This window comes from Rhinopithecus bieti, unplaced genomic scaffold, assembly GCF_001698545.2.
Source record: "Rhinopithecus bieti isolate Rb0 unplaced genomic scaffold, ASM169854v2 scaffold_10356, whole genome shotgun sequence".
NCBI lineage: Eukaryota > Metazoa > Chordata > Mammalia > Primates > Cercopithecidae > Rhinopithecus > Rhinopithecus bieti.
In genome coordinates this window covers 17,662-43,339 of record NW_016806422.1, presented here as the reverse complement: position 1 = coordinate 43,339, position 25,678 = coordinate 17,662, and the positions used below count along the sequence as shown (strand labels likewise).

The 25,678-nt window shown below is 35.8% G+C and overlaps 1 protein-coding gene across 1 annotated transcript in view; it reads right to left on the bottom strand.

Moving 5' to 3' along the window:
- Positions 1-24,626, bottom strand: part of LOC108532435 (low-density lipoprotein receptor-related protein 1B-like) — a 614,569-nt gene extending 589,943 nt beyond the window's left edge. The window contains 3 exon segments of the mRNA XM_017876508.1: positions 6,857-6,985; positions 14,027-14,146; positions 24,542-24,626. Of these exon segments, the coding sequence (XP_017731997.1) occupies positions 6,857-6,985; positions 14,027-14,146; positions 24,542-24,626 (334 nt within the window).
- Between the last annotated feature and the right edge of the window lie 1,052 nt (positions 24,627-25,678).

Here is a 25,678-nt window from a genome sequence, read left to right as displayed (position 1 = left end):
TTTATAAATTAAATGTGTTTCCTTCCTTTTATTTTCATTAGAATATCCAATTTTAAGATAGAAAACAAGAGTTAATTGTAGAGGGTGATATAATTTTCTCACATTCTAAATTGAGGATTTAATCAATAATTTGATAGCTTGTCTACAAAAAATTATAAAAAGCACGATAGAAATTTCTCCCTATCTGTTGTGCCATTTATAAAAGCAAAGTTTATTGACTGTCGCACCCAGAGCCCATAAATACAGCCATGTCATTTTTCATACTCAAACACAGAAGTTCTCAGCTAGATTGCAATAAAAATATGTTATGAAGAAAATGGAAGACATGCTTTTTTTCTCTGATATTTTCTTAGACTAAGAGTAAATGAAAGGTGTCATGACACATAAAACACCATGGTTATGACTCTGCTATCAATCTTGCAACTTTGTTTCTGGAAAAAAGATTAAAAATGTCAAGAAAGGTGCTAGACTGTGAAGATGATATCCCCTAGCATAAAAACATAAACCAAAACCAACATAGAATAATAATGAGGAGATCGTGTACCCCAGCACTGACATACTCATTAACAGTGTTTGGAGAGGGGAAAAAAAGTATATTGTATCATTTGGATAATAAAAATTCCATCAGAAATCCTTGCCCTGTCCTGCCATGAAATGTGATTTCTAACTGAATGATTGGCCAGAAAAGATGTAGAGTAAAAATACTCCATAAAATAGAGAAATAGTTTAATGGCCAGGCTACCCATCCAGGAGGGATTCCAAAGGCAGACTGGGAAGCTCTAGAATTTCTGTAGTACAGAGGCTTATTCAGTATAGTGTGATTGCAGATAGGGAAGCTTGTCCTCCAGCTGTATTTTCGCAGCAAGCACACAGCTCTTACTAGGATTGCATGTTTATTGGAGAGGGGAGAGGTCCTTGGTGGAGAGGACACACTTAGGAAACTACTGTTTAATGACAACACTATACCAAAGCTATAGTTAGCCCTGAGTAACAGGACAAAACTGGTCAAATACTCTATTCTCCTTTGAACCTCTTGCAAACTTCTGACTCTCCTTTACCCTCATTCTGCTTCTTAAATGTTCTAGAAATTTCTAAAGCATCCAGCAAACATTTGTCAAGCACATACTCTGCTTCAGGCATTGAACTCCTTTTTTGCTACTTACTCTTTACCACAGTGTTCCTAATTTCATGCATGCATATGCGACAGTAAAGAACAATAAATCTGTATTACCAGGCTGGTACTGGTGATTAGGCTCACTCCTAGCCAATAGGTCTTATGCGCTATCATGTCATCAAGTGTTATTGGCTGTTATGGCTCAATGAAATAATAACTTATACAGGAATTAGAACTTTTGACTATCTAAAAAATAATTTTAAAAAAATGCTAAATGATGAATCTTCACACATCTGTCATTCTACAAGAAGCCATTCTTAGCCAATAGTATACTGAAACAGATCTTATTTACTAGTCTCATAAGTTGTTTAAATTATTAAGATTTAATATGTTACCCTTCCTAAGAATAGATCTTAATATGAGATGCTTTAATAAAAGGCAAGGGAATAGTCTTTTAATAGCTGAATTTCAGGCATTACTAAGTGTCTGATAAGATGATACTATGTGGCAGAGAATTATTCCCTCACTGTAGGGACACCTGCCCATTCTCCCACACACAGAATCAGCCCTGGCAACAAACCATGGGTAAATTCTCCGCCTCCCCCCGAAAAAATTTAAACTTATGCTAGTAGATGTTAAATCACCCCTAGAGTTTTAAAGTAAGAGCCATAGGAAGTTATATGTCATTTATTTTCTCTCTCTCTTTTCTCTTTAAGAATCATAGCAGAGAAAACAGCAAATGATATGAAAATGTTCCCTCCCTAACACTGTCTAGAAATATGCTTCCATCGATTATACAGGGACTATGATTCCTATTCTTACAACTAAGAGTTTTATTGCCTCAGTAGTCTTCTGTTTGTTTTTTTCTTTTCCCCCTAAATAAATGAACTGCAAATATAAGATGTAATAGAATACTGAAGTTTTTTTTTTTTTTTTTTTTTTTTTTTTTTTTTAGTAGGCTCTCTACTCTCACTGCTCCAATTACTCCATAGCAAAGAGGTACACTCTCCCGGGGCACCATTTGGTGCATTGACTATAGAGTGATGATCATAAAATGAGTGTTCTTTATTTTACTATTGCTTCAGTGCAATCAGTAGAGCCCTAGAGGTTCAGGAGAATGTGTATGCCTTCAGTGAGTGGTTAGGACACTGACTGAAAAGTACAGTCCAATGAGTCTGAATTTATTAGGAGTAAAATTGCCAACAGTTCATAAGTAAACACCATTTACTATTACTTTTACTGTTACAGGTCCTACATGAGCCTGCTTTCAGCCCCAAGTTTTCACATTCAATACATATTTTATATCAAATTCAATAAAATCAATTAAAATAAAGTCACATTTAAAAAATGTTTTTATTTTCATATTTGACAAGTCATTACTACAACTCTGTTTTCAAAAAACATATCAAAATATGCAAGAAGTTTCACTGGGTACCTATACATGGTTATTTTTTATTTTTTTATTTTTATGTTTTTCACATGACAAGTCCTAACGTTTAATTAGAAAAAGAGCTAGCTTTTGTGTGGGTGTGGTGGCTCACACCTGTAATCTCAGCACTTTGGTAGGGCATGGCAGGAGGATGGTTAAAGCCAGGAGTTCAAGACCAGCCTGGGCAACATAGAGAGACCCTGTGTGTACAAAAAATTTTAAAATTAGCTGAGCATGGTGGTTGATGCCTATGGTCTCAGCTACTCAAAGGCTGAGGTGGGAAAATGGCATAAGTCCAGAAGTTTGAGACTACAGTGAGCTATGATCATGCCACTGCACGCCAGCCTGAGCAATAGAGTGAGACTACATCTCTTAAAAGAAAATAAATAAATAAATAAGTAAATAAACAAATAAATAAACATTAATTACTAGCTTTTAATGTGTGTTCTATTACAAAGTAACAAATGCTCTCTCATAAAATTTATAGTCTTATATGTCTCCTATATAAAACTATTCAACTGTGCATATTTAAGTTAAAATCACTTTAAAAAATGTGTTTCAGACTTTTCTTTTGGAAATTACTTTTTTGAAGACAAAAAACAGATAGTATCAAGTGTTAAATTGTACTAGATTACCATTGAAAGTCCTCTCAACTCTGAAACAATTTATTCTTTATTTCATTAGTCAGAGTCAATCTTACTAAGTGTAGAAAGGAGAAAATTTGTCTGCATTACATGAATTAATAGGAATGAAAAGGCCTCCTGCCTAATATTAATCTCTTCCCCCATCTGTTGTAGTGTCTAAAATCTCCTCCCTTCAATACCGTTATTTCTTAAAGATGCTCTTAAGGCTTATGAATTTTACTTGGGTTCAGATATTATATTACAAAGGAAGAATAATCAATTAACTTACATTAATTTACCTAATTACTATCTATTGTCTTGAAAATAAGACCCCACTGGTAAGCTCTGGGGTGAACAGTTAGGAAGAGACCATGATATTGTTCTATGTTGCACTAGTGCAGCACCTTTAGAGGTCGCTTCCCAGCCCATTAACTCTGCCTCTCTCTGCCATCTCATAAAGGGCTATTTCTCAGGAATTTTTAATTCATCTATCATCTTGTACTGTCGTTGCAGAACCATCCTCTTGGGTCTAGTTCTAGCTCTCCATTACATCACTTTGGCTTGATATTTTTATAGCATTCTTTCTTTCCAAAACCGGGAGATCTTTTCCACATATCCATTGTCTTGGGATAGGCCATTTGGACCTTCCCTTGTTTTCCACACTGTCCAGCTGCTGAGAGCCCTGGAAGCCTCATTTGTTGTGGAGGGAAAGTTAGGTTCTGGAGTCCAATAGAGTTGAATTACAAGAAAAAGAAGAGTAAAGAGAGGCCAATGTCAGCAGCCAGGCAACTGAAAAAAGGACTGGCAGAGCTTTAAGATGAACCTGGCTTAATTTATAATGTTTTTTTCTAGCACTTGTCAGATATAGCCACATTACTGTGTAATAAAACTACCATAAAAATTTTAAACCTGATTGCATTAACTGGAATTACATATAACTGAAGCCAAAAGTATCCTCTGGTTCACTTGCCATAAACATGAGAAAACTAAAGCCAAACAGGCAGTTTTTCTCTTAAAGTGTACAAATACATTGGTTCAAATATCCATGTGACCTTTAGAACACGCCAGTGTTTGTTATAGACTTATGCTCATGCTAGCAACTCCTTTTCCTTAAATTATAAACCACAGCAACATTCCCATGGTAACTATGTATTTTTCAAATTTTGTAAGCTCACAATGTCATCAAGCTAAAGACCTAGAGGTGAAGAGATTTATGTATTCCATTATTAATTCTAGAGTCATCAAATTTCCTTGATGTAGTAGGACATTATTATGTTCCATCCTTTTCTGGTTGCATTCTATTATTGTAAGATAACCTACCTATGTAGAAAAAGAGGATGTGCTTCCTTTATAGGGTTTATTACATTACGCTCTCCCTGTGTAGCGATATTGTGTGGATCAATAGAAACAGCAAATAACAAGCCTTCCACTTCTTTAGTTCATCAATATTTTAAATCGGAACTCTGGGTGGTGGCAAAAAGGAAAAACATAACCTGACCTAATTTTTCTCAAGGATTGCCTTATTTCAAATAGGGCTTCATAAATCAAGTCGGTAATTCAAAGAAGTAAACTAAAAAAGTAAAAGAGAGTTTTGTTGTTGTTGATATTTTGTAGAGATATATGTTTTCTAAATAATTAACCACACTATCTCTGGGAAATCATTGAAATTATAACATGAGGTTATGTGTAAAGAGAAACAATGGCAGCTTGCTGAGCTAATCCAGTCTTTTGCCCAGTGTGGTTTCAGAAAAGAAATTCCATGCTTAATTTATCAGTTTCTAACAAGGGAGGATGAGGGCACCCATTAATTCATCAATACATCATAATTTGAAAATGCCTGATATGGAACTACATTTGGAGGAAGTTAGAAGAAGCCAGATGGAATATTCTGCATAGTATTTCCTTATATTATTCCCAAGCTAATTCAGTCCATAAAATCATTAGCATTATCTTATTGTGACTAGGGCATCTCAAAGCTATTTAATTAGCCAATCAACAATACTTAACTGATTGCTTACTTACTAAGCTGAAAACTGTGTACAAACTACAGTCTTTATTTGCAGGTTAGCAGTAAAAGGCAGTTTTGAAACATGAAATATAAGCACTTAAGAGTGGAGCACTCATTTTAGTAATTTTAATTAACAAGACAAGTTTTTTTTTTTTTTTCCTTTTCCGTTTTTCCATCCCGTCCTCCTTTCTTCCTTCTTACCCTTTTTTTTCCATAATTATTTATTGAGTACCTATATGTTCTAGGCAATGATCAGTACTGAGTAAATATCAGAAAACAAATCCAACAAGTTCTGTACTGTCATAATGCTTACATTATTCTGGAGAAATCATGTGATAAACATACATAATGAATTAATTTCAAGTGGTAATGCTATAAAGAAAATAAAACTGGGAAATTATGTAGTGATAGAGTAGGTATGCATAAATAACACTGAAAAATAACATTGTGATGTAGAGGCTACATACCATGAAATAGAATGGACTGGGAAGGTCACTCTGAATATTGACATTTTAGCTGAGACTCAAGTGATAAGGAGGCTACATTAATGTGAATATCACAGGAAAAAGCATTACAGGCAGATAAAAAAGCAACATGGTTGAAGAAGGACAAGGACATAGGTGTGCTGGCATTGATGATAAAACAATAGCAGTGGAAGATCAGACATTGGAAAGGGAAATGATACCAGGCCATTAGGCCCATTAGAGATTCTGTGAGGAGTTTAGGTTTTATTTTCAAGGTGAGTGAAAGTTATTGGGAGATTTGAAGCAAAAGAACAACATGATTTGGTTTATATTTTAGTAGCAAATCACTTTATTATGTGAAGAATTAACTTTGGAGGTGAAACAGAAGCTCACAGAACCCAGTTAGGAATCTATTGTAGTAGTCCAGGAGAGAGACAGGTAATTCGAATCAATTAATACATGTCTTTTGAACAGATTTTTGCTAATTAGAAACTTCTTGTAATAGGCTGGGCACTGCGGTTCATGCCTGTAATCCCAGCACTTTGGGAGGCCTTTGTGGGTAGATCGCCTGAGGCCAGGAGTTCGAGATCAGCCTGGCCAACATGGCGAGACCCTGTCTCTACTAAAAATGCAAAAATTAGCTGGACACAGTGGTGTGTGCCTGCAGTCCCAGCCACTTGGGAGGCTGAGGCAGGAGAATAGCTTGAACCTGGGAGGTGGAGGTTGAAGTGAGCTGAGATTGTGCCATTGCACTCTAGCCTGGGTGACAGAGTGAGACTCCATCGAAAGAAAGAAAGAGAAAGAGAGAAAGAAAGAAAGAGAGAGAGAGAGAGAGAGAGAGGGAGGGAGAGAGAGGGAGAGAGAAGAAGAGAGAGGAAGGGAGGAAGGGAGGAACTAAGGAAGGAAGGGAAGCGAAGAAGGAAGGAAGGAAGGGAAGGGAAGGGAAGGGTAGGGAAGGGAAGAGGGAGAGAGTGAGGGAGAGTGGAAGGGAGGAAGGAATTTTCTTTTTGGAAGGAGTAATGAAAGGAGTTTTATAATGATTAGTGACAACTGAAAGAATTGTTCTGGATTCCTAACTATAGAGAAGTGTATTAAAATGAAGGAAAATCTCTCTCTTCAAAGTCCATATTTCTGCTGTACCACATCTCTAATGAAAAAGACCTGTAAAAAGGAAACAAGTAATTCTGGAAAGACAAAAAATAAATGGTCATAACTTACCAATTTTAGCTTTGCAAGACCTGTTGTCTGACTGCATTAGGTAGCCTTCCACACAACTGCAAGTGTAGGATCCATGTGTATTTCTGCAGGTCTGGCTGCATGTACCATAAACAGCACATTCATCTTGATCTAAAAGGAAAATTGGCATCATTTCTAAGCAGCTTTATCTTGGGCACTTTTTTGGTTCTCCTTGAATAAAATATTATTTTTGAACTTTGGAAATGAACTATTAATGAAAAGCCAATTCTAATAAATCTTTTCAAAACCACACTAAATAAAAATTAAACTTTTTGTTGCCTTAATATTTACAGAGAGAAAACATCAAACAATATCAAATCATATATTTTAAAAGAAGGTTTATTTGCATTTGTGGTAGGCAGGCTAGAAGTCTTTGGATATTTTTGCAAAGGTACAAAATGCATTACAATTACTATTTGTTGAATATTTCCAGTGTCAATGACACTGACATTTTCACTATTTTAACAAAGAATTAGACTAGTAACGAGGTTTTCAATCAACAGATTAAATAAGAGTTCTGAGCCACACGGTGCAAATCGCACTCACTACTTTAAAGACAGGAAACTATTAAGCACCTATTGAAAATAAAGATTTTGTCTTAATTAAATTTTATTTTAATATCTGTAGTCCCTTCCTCTACTCCTTCATTCTATTTTCTCTATATTCTTCTTTCCTCTGGTATTCAGCTCAAATCTTTATGAACAACAGATACTCAATGATTCTTAACCGACCAAACAAAAAGGCATCCTGTCAGTAGTTATTTAGACAAAGGTATATTCAGTCTGTTTTATGTACCAAGCACTGTACTAATCCCTGCAGAAGACAAAATAAATAAAATATGGTCCCCACCCCAGAGTAAGACAAGTCTAGAGAAATATAATGTATGTATAAATATAATGGATAATGTATGATACTATACATTTCCTTATAATAGGGGTATACTCTAGTTATGATAAAAACAGGCAAGTCAAACTGCTTAGGATTAAAAGGGGAATGTTAAGTGAAGATTTTATATTAAACACTGTGAAGCATGATCTGGCTTTCCTCAAACTAAGTGGAAAGGGACATATCAGTTCATCAAAACGGTATGTGAATGGTATTGGGATGGCATCATGGGGGTTTCAAAGAAGAAGCATAGGAGTCAAATGAAGCAAGGGTGTATGAAGGAAAGTAGTAGAAGAGACAAAATTGGGAAAGTACTTTGGGAGCCAGAAAATGAAAGTATTTGCATGCTGAACTAAAAGATTGTACATTACACGCTGGCAATGGGAAAGCATTAATTAGATTGGCTATATGGTTGGCTTTGCACTTTAAAACTAAGAACACTCATATGAAATAAAGGTTTTGGTAAATGTGGAGAAAGGATCCTAGAAAACTAGGTATGTGCTAATTTTATCCAAGAATTTGTCTTTTGAAGTTATATTTTGAACTAAGTCAGTGGCAGTGGAAATGAAGAGGGAATGGACTCAAATGTGTAAGAAGCAGAATAGACAACATTTGAAAACTGATTGGATATGACAGAAGTGAAAATTGATCCAATTTTGAAGTAGAGGATATAAGAATTATAGATTTGAATGGCTACCATGGGAGGAGATAATGAGTTTGATTTCACTGTGTTAAATTTGAGATGTCTGTAGGGCAGCCTTGAGTAAACGTGTAATGATAAGCAATTGAGAAATGGAACTGTTAATACAGGGTGAGATCTGTCCTGGAGTATTTGGAAGTCAATAGCGTATAGAAAATAGATTTTAAAAATACGAAAGGGCGATTTCCCACAGAGGAAGAGGAGACGAGAAAACCTTGGCTAGTGCAAAATACTGTAGGACACCAAAGTGGAAAGGGCAGTGAAAAGGGCAGAAACGGGAATCAGAGAGGGATGCAGTGGCTCAGGCCTGTATTCTTCGCACTTTGGTAGGCCAAGCTGGGCAGATTACTTGAGACCAGAAGTTTGAGACCAGCATGGCCAACATGGCGAAGTCCTTTCTCTACTAAAAATACAAAAATTGGTCAGGGGTGGTGGTGTAGACCTGTTGTTCCAGCTACTCAGACAGCTGAGGCATGAGAATCGCTTGAACCTGGGAGGTGGAGGTTGCAGTGAGCCGAGATTGCACCACTGCACTACAATCTGGGTGACAAGGCTCTGTGTCAAAATAAAATAGTGATAATAATACTGAAAGAAAGAAAGAAAAGTCCTACAGTCTCCTGTGAAGGAAAATTTATGACTACTGTAAGAAAAAACTTAAGAAATGAGAGCTTTTCAGGAATATCAGAATGTTCAAAAGGGTTATATGCAATGCATAAATTCAATAAGATCAAGATTAAAATTCCCATTTAGATTCAATAATTAGGACATTATTGTCATGATGTTGATGTAATGTAGGGAAAGAAGGGGACATAGTCGCAAATGGGAGACTGATCTTAACTGGAACTTGCTTTTTACTGAGTCCTTAAATGGGATAAGAAATACAAACTTAGACCTATTAACAGACTATTGTCTTCACAACTTGGGAATGATGACTGAAGATAACTCGGGACTCCTGTAAATAATTTTGGAGAAAGGGAAAAAAAAAAAAAAAAAAAAAAAAAAAAAAAAAAAAAAAAAAAAAAGACAGAAAAAGGAAGAGGAAGGCAAAAGATAACAGGATGGATTGAAGCTGTGGTATTAAGTGGGTAAACTGATATGACATAATTAAAATATATCTTTGACCTCTGTTCACAGTGCTTGGCACAGAGCTCCTAAAACTCTTGGAATTTTTTGAGTCATAGGAGTGTCTTTTGTTATTCATAACGAGCTCCTCCAGAATATACTGGAGCCTATGCTAATGAGGTGACTCAGGGTAGGGCCGCTAGGTAGTCTCAGACTGGGGGCTGGTCATCAAAATACCAAACAGTGGATTAGAGGTGGAAACTTTCAGCCCCACCTCCTGACCTCCAGGGAGAAGAAAGGGGACTGGGAATTGGCCTAAAAACAACTCTTGAACAATGAGGCTTGGAGAGTTTCCATTTTGGTGAAGATATTGAGCCCAGGGAGGATGCGGCACCTAGAGAGGGTATAGAAGCTTCCCTCTCCCACCTTCCAGTTCCTTGCCCATTTGGCTGTTTCATCCTTTGTAATAAACTAACAAACATAAGGAAAATACTTCCTTGAGTTCTCTGAGTTGTTGTAGTGAATCACCGTATCCTAGGAGAGGACTGTGGGAGTGCTCACATTTATAGCTGGCTGGTCAGAGGTATAGGTGAGCCCTGGAACTTGCGCCTGGCACCTGAGTCTTGCAGTACTAGACCCATAACCCATGGGGTTTACACTACCTCTGGATAATATCAGAATTGAGTTGAACTGTTGGATACCCAGCTGTTATTAGAGAATTGGAGAATTTATGTGGAAAAATACCACCCAATTTTGTGTCAGAAGTGATATGACAAAAAAGAAACCTCAACCGGCATGTTAAAAAATCCCCAGTGGAGAGGTAACATAAGGGTTTCAATATAGGGATGTCTAAAATTACATTTGAAATTATTTGTGTGTTATGATATGAAACTTCTTCCTACTAAGTCTTCAGTAAATCTTACTACATATAAAAATTGTCTTGTTTGCGTGGATTTTATAATTGTGGAAACTCTAGGAAAAGAGCTGACTTTTACTTCTGGGTTGAGGAGTATGGGATGGAGAAAATCCATATATACTCTGAAAATGATACATAAATAGGAAAATGGAGTTTGGAGTCAAGATTATAAAGAATATAGAAGCTCTGGAAAACTGCAGATATGCTGAGAAGCCTCTAACAGTCCTTAGAAAATAAAAGTGAGGGTTTTAAACAGTCTTAACTAGATTTTAAGGGAAAAGAGATATTTACAGTTGCTTTACTAAAATAGGATGAGAAGCCAGATAGCAGTAAATGGAGGAATGAAGTGAAAAAAACATAATTGGGAAAGTAAATGTAGTTGATTGTTAAAGTTAGTGGATAATAAAAGAGGAGGGGACGGGAATGATGGCTACAGGAAGAGATAGGATAAAGTGGATATTTGTTGTATTTCTATTTTTGTTTTTGTTTTCTTTCAGAATAGAAGACATGTGAGAATATTTATTGATTACAGTGTTAGCCAGTGGAAATGTAATGTTTAAAGATGTATAAGAAAGAGGTGGAAATTGATGGACCAATGGACCGAGTTGAGACAAAAGTTTGGGTGAGTGGGACTTTAAATATGTATGAAAAAAGACTAGAAGAAGTAAAGCTCTTCTGAAATGAGAGCAAAACAAGCATGGATGGGTACACAAGTAAATAGAAGAGAGAGAGTATTTTGAAGAATACAAGATGGCACCCAGAAAATAAAGCCAGTGACTAAGCAAAAGAGAATAGATTAAGAAAACATGTTTTGAGAGAATAAAGAAGAAATTGAAAGGAAGGGTCAAGGGCACTGTAGCAGATGCTGTCTGCTCAAATCCCTCAGATGGTTCAGTGTGATTCTACAATCATAGGGATCTTTATCTGTGCCTGAGCATACTTCCAAACCCTTCCTCCTCTCCCACCGGAAGCTCTGCCAGGACTCAAGGCCAGTTAAGTTTCTAGGAGGGTAATGCCACATCCAACACAAAAACAAACAGATTTGCTCTTCAGAAATTGGTGTATAAACGCCTGAGTTCCCTTGTCTCTCATGCTAGAGAGTTGTGCCACATACTTAAGCTTCAGTCACCCTTTGTTGCAGCTAATTTAATTGCTCCAACTATGGGGTTTCCTTTCTCCTGTATCCTCTCCCCCTCACCACCACCCCAAATTAAAAAATAGAAAAGAAAAGGAAAGAAAAGAAAAAGAGAAAGTTACAATGGCAAATAAAGGAAAACATTCATGTGAATCCTTGTTTCAGAGTTGACTTCTGGGAATATCCAAGCTAAGAAAAGAGTTTACTATGAGAAAGCACAAAGATTGCTGAGTAGCATAAGGCCATTTAAATTGTGAAACTATGCATTTGTACGGCATTCACAAACTCAGGTTTCTTCAGATTCATGTAATAGCCAGTAATCATGGATGTTCATTTGAAGTAAATGCTTTTGGCGATAGAAAAAATACAATGTTTGGAGCTAAGTCTACAGCAATACTGAATGAAATTAAGGCTTGCATTTGGTAAAGTCTGTCCCTGATGGCAGTAATAATTCTTATCTATTTTCACAGATTTTTCACCTTTAATATTAGACGTTTCTATTTCAGTTTTTCTGATATGATTATGCTCTCCAGGAGAGCAATATGCTCATTTATCTCTTCTTTCTACTTAACCAGAATGCACTGAGGTGGAACTCCACAACATTGACCACAGAGGAACAGGCATACCATCACTTGTAATGCTGCCTTCTTTTCTCCTTTAAAGACAGAGAGCTACCTGGAAATACAGTTTTGAGAAAGCCTAATGATGCTCAGACTTGGCTCTCAAGGAGTACAGAGAAAGTACAAAGAGCTCCTCTCCCACTGTGACTTCTAAAATGATTGCTGTGCAATTCTTCACTAATGTTCCACAGAAGAAATTCATTATGGTTGTGGTTGTTTTTATGTGCTTAATTAAACACATAAAAGCAATTAATTAACCACACTCAGGAATCTATATATTTAACTCATCTCCACCCTTGCAAAAGGAACTGCAGATCTTCATTACTATAGGAGTCAGGTGTAGTAAATGAGTGAGAAGAATAGGTGCACAATAGGTATCTAAGTCAAATGTGTATGAATGGCAAGAGCTGTATGGAAGTGGAAAGAGCATGAATGTTCAAAGGCATCAGTCATGTCTGGCACCATTTTTATCTGTCTGACTTCTGTGATTACGAGGCATCTAGCATTTCCCTTATTTTCCAGAACATCTGAACTTTCATGTGCAATTTTCAGATTTTTAAATATTGTTTTAAAATGACATGATGACATGAGTCAAATGAATATGCGAGTTTGGCGTCCCTGTGGTCAGGTTATGCAGTCTCTGAGTCTGATAAACCCTTGATAATAAATGTTTTTATAACATTGGTATTATGCATAAGGCAAACAACAAACTAAAATCCAATTCCCAAATGTACCTGAAAAGCCAATGAGCCTCTTCACGATAAGACTAAGTGGGCTCTGCAGACTTGAGTTTCAGTCCCAATTCTTTTACTAAGAGGATGTGTGGACTTAAGTCAATTAACTATCAGAATCTCATTTTTGTCATTAAGATTTTAAACAATTCTCTCTAAGAATTCTTCCAAATTTAAGATTCTAAGGTAAAAGTGATAATATTAGAGCAAAGATTTGAAATAATCAGCAAAGCACTAATTTCTTTGGAAAGTATTCTACTTATTAGTGGCTCTGGCAATGCAGCTGTTCTCTGAATACACACACACACACACACACACACACACACACACACATAGAAGAAAAGAGACAGGCAGAGAGAGAGAGACATATGCTATATTATAGATTAGAAATATTATATGTAGAGATATAGATAGATTATAAGTATCACATAAAGCAATGCATATAACTTTGTGGATATGTTCTATATACATGTTAATATATGTATAATTGGAGTCAACTCCAATTGGAAGGATATGGAGGATATCCTAATATGGATATCCATATGGAAGGATATCCTAAAATTCTTCAGTATGGAAGGAGGGAGTCATTTTGGATGCTAAACATTTGCTGTAAAGCATTCACAAAAGCAAGAATCCAGACATGGAAAAGAAATCAACATTTATGTTCATTATTACATTATTATTGCTATGGGTAAAATGGCAGCTGCCAGAATAACCAATGCAAAAATTATAAAGAACATTATATGATTAATAATTATTAATTTAACATAGTTAATAACACACGTCTACTAGACTGCAGCTATATAACAGCCATAAAACATATAGGAAGCTAAAATAATTAGATCAATGTGTTATTGGTTAACCCAAACATTTCCCATTGTGGACATTTCTCAAGTTTGAAATTACTCAAAAAAAACTGAAATTTGATTGTCATAAACTTATAATAATGTTTATGGTGGGCGGGCAACTTTTAAATCTCAATAAAGAAAAGTTAACATAAACACTCTGTGGAGCACATGGTATGTGCTCAAAGATGTCTTCTTACATTTCTGTTAACTAAGCCTCTATAAACCACATTTGATTGAGTTATATGTTTTACTTACCTTTACAGTTTCTCCCATCTTCTTTTATTTGGAATCCATCCTCACAGTAACATCTTGTACTATTTCTGACCATTGTACATTTATACTGACAATTCAACTGTTGGCAATTGGATAACAGTTCTGTAGAGGAAAAACAAATATATTCTCTATATTTAACTGTATATGTAAATATTATTTCTATTTCTCAGTGCACAATCCTTACAATATAGTCTTGATTGTTCTCCCAGAAAGTTTATATGATTGGTCTAGAAAAAAAAAATTTCTAAAATATGGTAGTTTACATTTGCTTGAATTACTGTAAATAAAATTTGAGATCAGTCTGTTTGGTCTCCAGCTTTTTAGCTTATGACTGTGTTCATAGTCACAAAACCTTTCAAATTTTGGTAAATTAAATTATTTCAAGAGGAAAGATGTCAACTCAGTGGTTGATTTTGCCATCTACGCCTTTCCTATCTGACACATCAATTGATTTTCTATCTTTTGAGAGCTTGTTTTGATTTACCAACCCATGTGCAACCTTCATAGCAATCAATGTGAATATAGCTCATCTCAATATTTTATTTTTCATTGGTAGAAAAATGTTAGAGAAATACTGAACATAATATATTTCATTATATCTGAACCATTTTAGAGACAAGACATGATTAAAGCAAAAGTTAGCAAACCTTCAGAGCAAATTAGGATTGAATATGATAAAAGCATGAAATAGAGACGAAGTGACAGGAGCACATTTATTACACAAATAATTTCTAACAGAAATAAGATTCGCTCAACTAGATAAATATTGGATAGAAGCATGACTATCCGAAAATAAGGGTATAAATGGATTGTTACAATACTGTTGTTTTTACCCTTTTCCCCAGGAAGGCAAATAAGGGTTTTGAAGATTAAAGTTAAATGATTCAAAATACATTGATATGTGCCACAAGTTTAGCTGGTGCTACAGATATAAAATCAAATTATATTTAAAAAATAAAAGTCCAATATGTAAAAGAATACCTGAAACATTCCAAACTAAACATTGGGCATTGTATTATACATTTAATTATCTATAGTATTTCCTTAGTTCAATTACTGTTCAGCATTCTCATACAATTATTTCACACATCTTCTCTTTTTAAAACTGCAAACCTCCTTCCTAATATTCTCTCATAAATGATGATCTTGCTTCTTACTTATCTGAGAAAACTGAGACAATCAGAAGAGATTTGCCAACTTGATACTCCATTTCCACCCACATCTGCATATGCTGCTTCTCCTTGGATTTCACAGTTACTTGAACTCATAATCAAAGCTCCCACCCAACATGCTACACAAAACTCCCATCCCCTCTCACCTACTCAAGGATATCACTTCAGCAGTGCTACACTTTATGTAGAGAGAATCAGTTCAAAATTGACTTGAATCTATATACTATTTTAATTCAATATTTATTGAGTACATAGTCAAAGCTAATCACTCTGCTACAGTTCCACAGATGAAAATTCATTACAAAAAATATATTTACAATATGAGTGTGGAAGTGAGTAGAATTATGTGGACAGAATAACAATGTAAAACCGTATTTATAAATCATAGTAGCAAAACACATATGCTAAATAAAAGTACAAGTGGTAGGATTTAGAAAGAGAAAGATTCATCTAGAAGCTGAATATGCAGGAGAATATCTGAGAAAGAGTTGTAGAAGTTGAATTTGAGTTGAGACTTAAAAGTATAAGAGTTCTTATAGACAAAATTAATGAGAATGTAGCCTAGGTAAAGAAGACAATATGAGGAAGTAAATAGAAAGAACTGAAAGCATACAAGAAATAAAGGCAACAATAAGGAACTCTGCATTGCTAACCTATAATGCTTGATGTGGTTAAAAAAAAAAAAAAGAGAGAGAGAGAGACTGGCATTGTTGTTTGGAGCCAGATCAAGGTTAAGTAATTCATGGATTAAGTAGAATTTTCTGTTTAGGCAACAGGAGACATAGCTGGTTATTGAGGACAGTAGTGATACATTCTGACTTGTATTGTTCAAAAGTACCTAAGAGTAGAGACAAAGATAGTAAAGGAAATAAAGCTATTTAAGTGACTAGGAATGGCAAAATAATAAATGAAGACTATGAATATTTGCCTAGAAAGATGGCCAAAAACTTGGTGAAAGCATAATGACACTAAATGAGTAGTAGTAATAAAATGAATTAAGTACAACAGAAGTACCACATGTTTGGGAAGAAGATATTATTTGTCTTTGATTATACTTAGTTTAAAATATTGGCAACATAATAGCAACGGAGAAAGTGAGAATTTGGGTCTATCTTTGAAGAGAAGTCTGTAGTGGAGACATCAGTCTGGAAGTCACAAGCATAAAGTTGGTCACTGAAACCTAAAGAATAAAGAAGTATTCCCTTAAAAAGAATGTTTGGGATACAAACAAAAAACCCAGAGAACTTCTTCATCTGAAAATCAAACAGAAGAGGTATCAGCGATAAGAACCACCACCAAGAAAAACTGTGAAATAATAAAGTACATAGGTGAAGAACCTAGAAAGTCTCACAAAACCTAAGGAAGAAGAGTAGTCTACAGAAGCAAGCAGGGAAATCAATGTTAAATTCACTGAGAAATAAACATGAATGAAGCCAGTAAAGTGCACTAGTCTTCCTAATAGGATCTATTAAGGGTGTTAAAAAGCATTTGAGTGGAGCAGTGAAGACAAAGGTGAATATAATTAGGGGTTGGAACAGAAAGAGGAAACAGGAAAGGTTTCTCACAGAAAATAGATTCGGTTATAGTATAGAAAGAATGAAGGTAGAGATTTGATCTAATTTATTTAGTCTCTACCTTAACGCAGGTGTATTCACACAGTGAGTCAAATTTATTATTTTTCCATGTAATCCCTGGAGCCCAGCTGCACTTTTTCACTGTGTCAATCCAAAGTAGAAAATCCAAATACTACGGATCCCATCTTTCTACTCTCTCTACTTGACATATCTGGAAGATGGAGAGTGAACACTGAAAAGAGGGGGGTAGTGATATGGAGAGTTGAGAAATGCAAAATGGGGGAAAAAATGATCTGAAAGACCAGACCTCAAACATGGTTCTGAGGGTTAGGAGGAGATCTGTTAGTTGAAAATAGCAAAATATACAAGATCAAGTTAGCTTTTAGTTTATTAGACTTACCCTGCGTGAAGATTTGTATATATGTAGAGTGATGACAAGGAGATGATTAAATAGTTTATTATATTAGGCGAAATGGTAAATATTGATTCTACTAACAGACCGTGAAGAACCATGAAGAACTAACAATATGAACACTAAAATTTAAAATTTGGCAGACTGTGAAAGCAATACTAATTATTATAGTTATCCATTTGAACTGCTGAGCATTTATGCTTCATTGCATGCAACACTATAATGACTATGAACATAGTTAAAAGCATATCAGAATAATTTTGTTAGAAAACTTATTTGAATACAGCAAAAAATTTTGTACTTGAACCATGAGTCGTCACCCAGTGACTGTAGTGAAGCATAGCCATTGGCTTATGTAACATTATTATTAGTTTGGAAATTAGACTGAAGTAGGAAGACCACTCGTATCTTAGGGAAGCAAATAAGCAAGTGAGAACACAGACATGTAAACATGGTATCTGATCTATATTCCTCAGCATTATCATAAAATAAAGCTATCTTTTTGATTAAAAGAGAGAAGCTGTCACCGGGCGTGGTGGCTCATGCCTATACTCCCAGCACTTTGGGAGGATGAGACAGGTGGATCACAAGGTCAAGAGATGGAGACCATCCTCCCTAACATGGTGAAACCCCATCTCTACTAAAAATACAAAAAAGTTAGCTGGACATGGTGGTGTGCACCTGTAGTCCCAGCTACTCAGGAGGCTGAAGCAGGAGAATCACTTGAACCCAGGAGGCAGAGGTTGCAGTGAGCTGAGATAGTGCCACTGCACTCCAGCCTGGCAACAGTGTGAGACTCCGTCTCAAAAATAAATAAATAAAAAGAGAGAAGCTGTCATTTCACAGATCAAATCTAATCCAGTTGATGAAGATTCCCCTGACACAGATTTACTTTGTTCTGTTTTAAGGGATCTTTTATGACCTTGATATGATTTGGTTCTGCATCTCCAGCCAAATCTCGTGTTGAATTGTAATCCCCAATGTTGGGGTAGAAACCTGGAGGGAGGTGATTGGACATGGGGGCAGGTTTTTCCCTTGTTTTTCTCATGATAATGAGTGAGTTCTCATGAGATCTGATTGTTTGAAAGTGCGTAGCACTTCCGCCTTCACTCTCTCTTCCTCCTGCTCTGGCCAGGTAAGACGTGCCTCCTTCCTCTTTGGCTTCCACCATGTTTGTAAGTTTCCTGAGACCTCCTCAGCCATGCTTCCTGTACAGCCTGCAGAACTGTGAGCCAATTAAACCTGTTTCTTTATAAATTACCCAGTCTCAGGTAGTTCTTTATTGCAATGTGAGAATGGACTAATATGGCCCTTATCAAAGTTGTAAAGGAGGAAAAGTTGCAAAAGAGATTGTTATTAAAACATGAATATACCTTCTCTATAAAATGCAAGGTAACAGTTTACAAGTAGTGGGTAGCTTTGAGACATCAAAACTTCTAAGCCATTTGATTTAGAAATAGTCAAGAAATAGGTATCAATGTATTACTAATAAGTAGTAAGAGGGAGTCTAACAGGATAAAAATTAATTCATAGTAAAACTGAAATTGATTTCACCACTTATCTTGTTTTCTGAATGGCGGTAGAGTATTATGTTGAGGCTTTGGTCTCTGCAACAAGAGTGCTTTACCTCCAACTATTTTAGTAATTTCAGGCTATGTGAGTGTGGCAGAGAATAGTTAAATGTGCATCAATCTTGTTTCCTCTTTCTAGGTAAATAAAAAGATGACATTCCCCAGTTGTCTTCCAGTTAGACTGGAGCCATATTTGTGTCTTCTAGCCAATATAATGTAGAGAGTAATTGGTGTGTGCCACTCCTTGACCTGATGCTTACAGCATCCTGACAACCTTCTACTCTCTGTACACTTGTCAGCCATCTGGGTACAGGGGATCCAGCAGACTCCTCACCCCTTGGGATGGCAGAAGCCCAAAATGGAAAGAGCCTGAAACAGCACCTGGGAAGTCAATCACTGATGACCCAACTGGACTGTGATATCAGGGAAAAAATGGGTTATTATTGTATTGAGTCCTTGAGATATCAAGGTTATTTGTTACATATGAGTGGTGATGGGTACATGACTAAAGCTCTCATTGCAGGCTTTTCCTCATCCCCAAAATGGGGATAATAATAGAAACTACTTCATCAGGTTGTTGGGAGGCTTAAATGAGGTGATACAAAGTTCTTAAAATATTGCTGACACATAGTAACTATTTTTATTATCATAATTATTTTTATCATTTTATCATTTAAGCTTAATCATCCGTTTAGTACAACAGAATTTCTATTGTTATCCTGTCATAATGCATGTACACTGTAAGCAATTTGGTGCTGTTTTGAAAAGGGTTTTCTCTTTCATGCTTTTATTTTTGGGTGGTACATGACTCGGTTGTAGTTTTGTCATCTCTTGATGTCTCCTGGAGAAGTTTTTCATTTGTTTGTTTGGTAAGTTCTCTAATTCACCTGAAAGCACAATCTCCAACAGATAGGGAAACACTAATCATAAGAAATAAGGATTTTCTACATTGACCTTTTTGTTTCTATAAAATATAAACATCAACCTCTGAAGCAATGTACATCCACATTGAATTTGCTACCTAACCATGGACCAATTTACAATTTAGACAAGCAATTTTTATGAAATATACTAATTTGCATAGCTTTTAGGGGCTGTTTTGCTTTGTAACATCATTGGGATTTAGGACACATTTTCACAAATGTGTGCAAGTATATGATTTAGGAAACACATGTAAATAAATCATGCTGACCTCCCTTAGAGTGAAAACAGGACAATAGAGAAAGGTGATTAGAAGTTGGCAACCAGTTTCCAACCATTACAAATTATTACCAGCAGAGGTCTTTTTTCCTCATTAGTTTTGTTTACATAAAAAGCTCTAAACCAAACAACCACTGTTTGCTATCTTGTTTGTATAGCTATCGGATCAACCATTGTATAGTCAATAGCATTATGCTGCTGCCTTTGTGATCTATAGTCAAATAACTCACATTGATCATGTATTGGACTTAGCAAGACAGTGCAAACATGGCTGTGCTATTTTATTTGTATGTTTCCAGGTTATGTTTCAGGGAGTAGATTAAAACTTTTAGAAATCCTTTGGAAATACAAAATTGTGTAAGCACCTTTCCATACGCATAAGTTATCTGAGATATCATTTTACAAAATGGGATGATATTTCATTCTCAATTTTAGTAATAAAATTGCTTCTTAAATTAGACGTGTACAAAAATGCCTTTTAACCAACAACTAGAACCACAGTAATGAGGAAAAAATTATTCTTTCCCTATGTGGCACATTAAAAAAACAAGAACTTCACTCACTTTTTATGCTTGAAGATTAAAAAGCTGACACAGTTACTTACCATGCCAGACAGCCCCTCTTGTCAGCAGGACATATGCCTGACATATTTAGAATGGTGATAATTTGTGTCACATCATTCATCCTCTTACCCCTGTTTCTTTGGCCTAGTAAAATGCAGTGTGAGCTGGTTTGCAGAGATTAGGCTGTTGCTTATGGCTGCTTATGTGAATTTCTTTAGAATCCTTTGCTTAGTGCTAAACTACTTACTGGCCTCAAAGTTTCAATGTGTTCTCTTACAAGAAGATAGAGCAGTGAGGTAATGCTTTTTTATTGCATTTTTGTTCCAATTTTGGTATTTTAATGAAGTCCATGTTTTAAATTCATCAAAATTCATTCTTTCTTATGTACAGTGATGCAAGTTTTGATAAATGTGTATTGTTGTTTAACCAATATCATTCATAAGATATAGAACAGGATCATTATCCCAAAATATCCCCTTTGTACCTCTACAGTCAACCCATTGCCCTGCTTACAATTTTGGTGATCACTGATTGGTTTTTATCTCAATGGTTTTGTCTTTTCCAGTATGTCATATAAATAAAATAATCCAGGGTTTAGTATTTTTAATCTGACATCTTTTATTTAGCATAATGTATTTGAGATTCATCTATATTATTGTTAGTATTAGGTAGTTCATCTATATTATTGTTAGTATTAGGTAGTTCTCCCTTTTTGATTACTGATTAATAATCCATTGTATGAACATACCTCACTTTGTTCATTCATTTCACAAGTAACACACATTTGAGTTGTTTCCAGTTTGGGGTTGCGATGCATTAAGTCTCTATAAATATTTATATACAGCTTTTGAGTAAATATAGGTTATCATTTTACTTGGGTAAATATGGGTTGCTGGGTTATGTGGTAAGTGGATATTTTACTTTATGATAAATTACTAAACTATTTTCCAAAGTGGCTGCATTCTTTTATAATCCTACCACCAATATATCAATCTTCCAGCTACTCTACCTTCTCCCCAGCAGTTGGTATTTTCAGCTTTTAATTTAATTTTATTTTTAGACATTTGAGTATATACATAGTGGTAACTACTGTACAATTATTTTAATTTGCATTTTCTAATTATTATTATTTTTTCATTGTGCTTATTGGCTAGTCATACATGTTATCTGCAGAGAAATTCTGTTCAATCTTCTGCCGACTGTTATTAGGTTGTTTTCTTATTATTGAGCTTTGAAAGAGAGAGAAAGAGACAGAGTGTGTGTATGTGCGTGCATGTGTGAGCATGTGTATGTATTCTGGATACAAGTCTGTTATCAGATATATGATTTGTATATCATTTCTCCTAGTCTATAATTTCTCTTTGCATTCTCTTATTACTGCTTTTCAAATAACAGAATTTCAAAGAAAAAAATCTTACATTTGATAAAATCAAATCTCAATGTATTCTTTCATAAATCCTGCTTTGGGAGATCTATCTAAGAAATCTATTACCGACTCAATTTAGCCTATACTACTTCTAGAAATTTTAAAGTTTTAGATTTGTAGTTTATTTTTGCTTAATTTCCATATAGGGTACAAGATATGACTCAAGGTTGATCATTTTGCACACAAATGTTAAATTGTTCCAGTACCATTTGTTGAGCTTACTAACATTTCTCCATTGAATTATCTTTGTACCTCTGTCAAAAATGAATTGACCAAGTATCTATGGGTATATTTTTGTACCCTTAGGTTTTGTTAATCTGTATGCCTGTCTTTTCTATAAATTATGCTAGTTTGATGACAGAAAATATTGAAATCTTGTAGCATAAATTTCAATGCTTTGTTCTTTTATTTTTTAGATTCCTTTAGATTCTAGGTCCTTTTTATTTCCATGTAAATTTTAGAAATAGCTTTTCAGTGCCTAAAGAATCCTATAAGGATATTAATTGGAATTATGTTAAATTTATAGATTGAGGGATACTGACATCTTCACTACTAAGTCTTCTACTTCACAAATACGGTAGGTATATATACATTTATTTTAAATTTTAAATTTTCATGAGCTCCCAGAATATAGCTCTTCTACATATGTTGTTCAATTTATATCTGTCTCATAGGTTTGATGCTATTTTACATGGTATTATTTACTGTAATTTTCTATTGTCCATTGCTAGCAATCAATCAAATGTTATTAATTTTTATATGTTAAACTTGTATCATATGACCTTGCTAAACAGACAGAGAAAACTAAAAAGAAACAAATTACAAACACCAAATTAGTAATCTATCAAATTATAAACATCAGCAAGGCAGCAGAGGATATCACCACAGACCCTATAGAGTTAAATGATAATAAAAGAAAACTATGATCAACTCTACGCCCATATTGACAACTTAGATGAAATAGACAAGTTCCTTCAAAGATACAAACTTCTAAAGCTCACTCAAGAAGAAACATATAATCTGAATATCCCTATATAGAGAGAAGAATTGAATTTGTGATTTAAAATCTTTCCCACGCAAAAAAGCTAGGCCTAGGTAGCTTCCTTGAAGATTCTACCAAATGTTTAGGGAAGAAATAAAACTAATTCTGCATAAGCCCTTCTAGAAACAGAAGTTTTCCAACTAATTTATGAAGCTGGAATTACCCTAATCCACAAATCATACAAATGCATTAAAGAAAAAAATGTAGAACAACATTCCTTATGAATATAGATGCAAAATTCTGCAAAATTACTAACAACTAAAATCCAGCAATATATAAAAGGATAATATATCATGATGATGCCGGGCTAGTTTTGCATTTAAGAATCAATTAATCCAGGTCACCCTATAAGTACAGTAAGGGAAAAAATACCCTATCATTTCAATAGATGCCCAAAATGCATTTAACAACAACAACAAAAAATACCCATTCATTATTTAAAATACAACCCTTGACAATATAATAATAGAGGGGAATTTCTTCAACCTAAAGAATGATTTTGTTCCCAAAACACGAACATATCTTAACAGAAGTAAGATAACTTCTCTCACCATTTAGATTCAATAATATACTGAAGTTTGTAACCAGTACATTAAGGGGCTTTAACAAAGGTTAGGAACACAAATTAGAAAGAATGAAATAAGTAAAACGGTTTCTGTTTGTAAACAACAATTGTCTACGTAGAAAATTGTTTTAAAGCTATCAAAACCCACCAGAACTAGTAAGCAATTATTTTGAAAGTTTATTTAATAAATGGGACTGACAACATCGTCACTTCATAATTTTCATTTTGTCTATTAATATTTCATAAGATTTTACAACTATTTCAAAAGAAAAGCAAAATTTTCTATAATTTAGATGTAATAAGGTGGAAGTTGTGGACCAACCATGTGGTCTGAGAAAATATTACATGGACTGAGGTGCCGGTATTTATTTATTATTTTATTTTATTGAGACAGAGTCTTACTCTGTCACCCAGGCTGGAGTGCAACAGCTCCATCTCCACTTACTTCAACCTCACCTCCCGGGTTCAAGCAATTCTCCTGCCTCAGCCTCCTGAGTCGCTGGGACCACAGGTGCCCGGCATCACAACCGGGTAATTTTTGTATTTTTAGTAGAGATGGGGTTCCACTATGTTGGCCAGACTGGTCTCGAACTCCTGACCTCAAGTGATCCACCTGCCTTGGCCTCCCAAAAAGCTGGGATTACAGGCGTGAGCCACCACACCCTGCCAAGTCAAGTCTGGGGTTTCCATTATAAGATTGTATATGGTTTGGGGGTTTTGTTTTTTAAAATAATGAGGCCATTTGCTTTTGTCCTAGACTACGTGGCTGCACCTGGTCAAGCCTTGGGAGGCTGAGGCTATGGAGTTCCATCCATCAGCCTTTTAAGAGCTGTCTTGGAGGCAGGCAGTGCCAGAGCCCCATATACCACCGGACCTGAATCTAGAGCAAGCCTGGGACAGGGCACTGGATAACTTCCCTGTGCTGAGCCGCTGCTCCTGCTAATGTCTTCAGTTCTACAGGAGCTCTGCTACGCGCTGGCTGCTGCACTGCACCTCCATCGGGCACCGAGCCCTTCCCGGAGATGAGAGGGGCCACAAACTCTCTCGAGACTACCATGTCTGGGAGTCAATGGCTGAAACTACAAACAGGCTCCAGTCACCTCAAGACAACGCAGATGCTACCAGTGGAGGGGTCCAAAGTGGCCTGAGTCAGGGTTGGAGATACCAGCGCCTACAGAAGTGGAAGGACACACATCCAGGGCGCCCTCTACATTCCAGGCCTCCCAGGAAGATGCTGAAAATCCCGGATTCCGTCAGGAAGCGACCAGAAAGGAGAGTAACCCAAACCTGTCTCCTGGACTTAAGCGCGATCCACTTCAACTGCTGCTCTGGAAGGAGCCCAAGGCACCCCAGTGGAGGCCCTCATGCTGTCCCTGAGGACTTTTGCAACTAGAACTGTACCCTGCACACATAAGATCCTTGAGGTCTATGCTGTGGAGATCATTCGTTATTAATTTGTTCTTTCTCACCTCAACATCCTAAACATTTTTCATTCAGAAAAACTCTCTTCATGTAATGAGTAATATGAAATGAGTAATACGCAATGTAGAACTCTTCCTTTAGATCTACTCAAAATTGCTGTGTTTCTTCCACTTCAATACAGCCTTTCCCTAGTCTCAAAACAAAATTAATGAGGGGTGTGTGTGTGTGTGTGTGTGTGTGTGTATGTGTACGTGTATGTACTCAATACATGTATATCGTCCCATCCTTTTTAATAGCTGCATAATATTGTTCCATTTTATGAATGATGAGTAATTTAATTAACCAATTCTTTGCTGAAACACATTTAGTTTGTATGGTAAATACAGCTATCTGTTAAAAAAGTATTTGTGCTCTCCCTTGCATACTGCAGAATTGTTTCTGAGAAGTGACTATCCAGCCAGAGACTCTACGTCCTACCTCTCCTTTAGTCGGGTTAGGGCCATAGAACAGGTTCTCACCAATAGAACATGAGTGGAGGTGATATGCATAACTTCTGTGTCAGGGAGAACAAGAATATGCATGTTCGGGTGGGCGCGGTGGCTCATGCCTGTAATCCCAGCACTTGGGGAAGCTGAGGCGGGTGGATCACAAGGTCGGGAGATCCAGACCATCCTGGCTAACACAGTG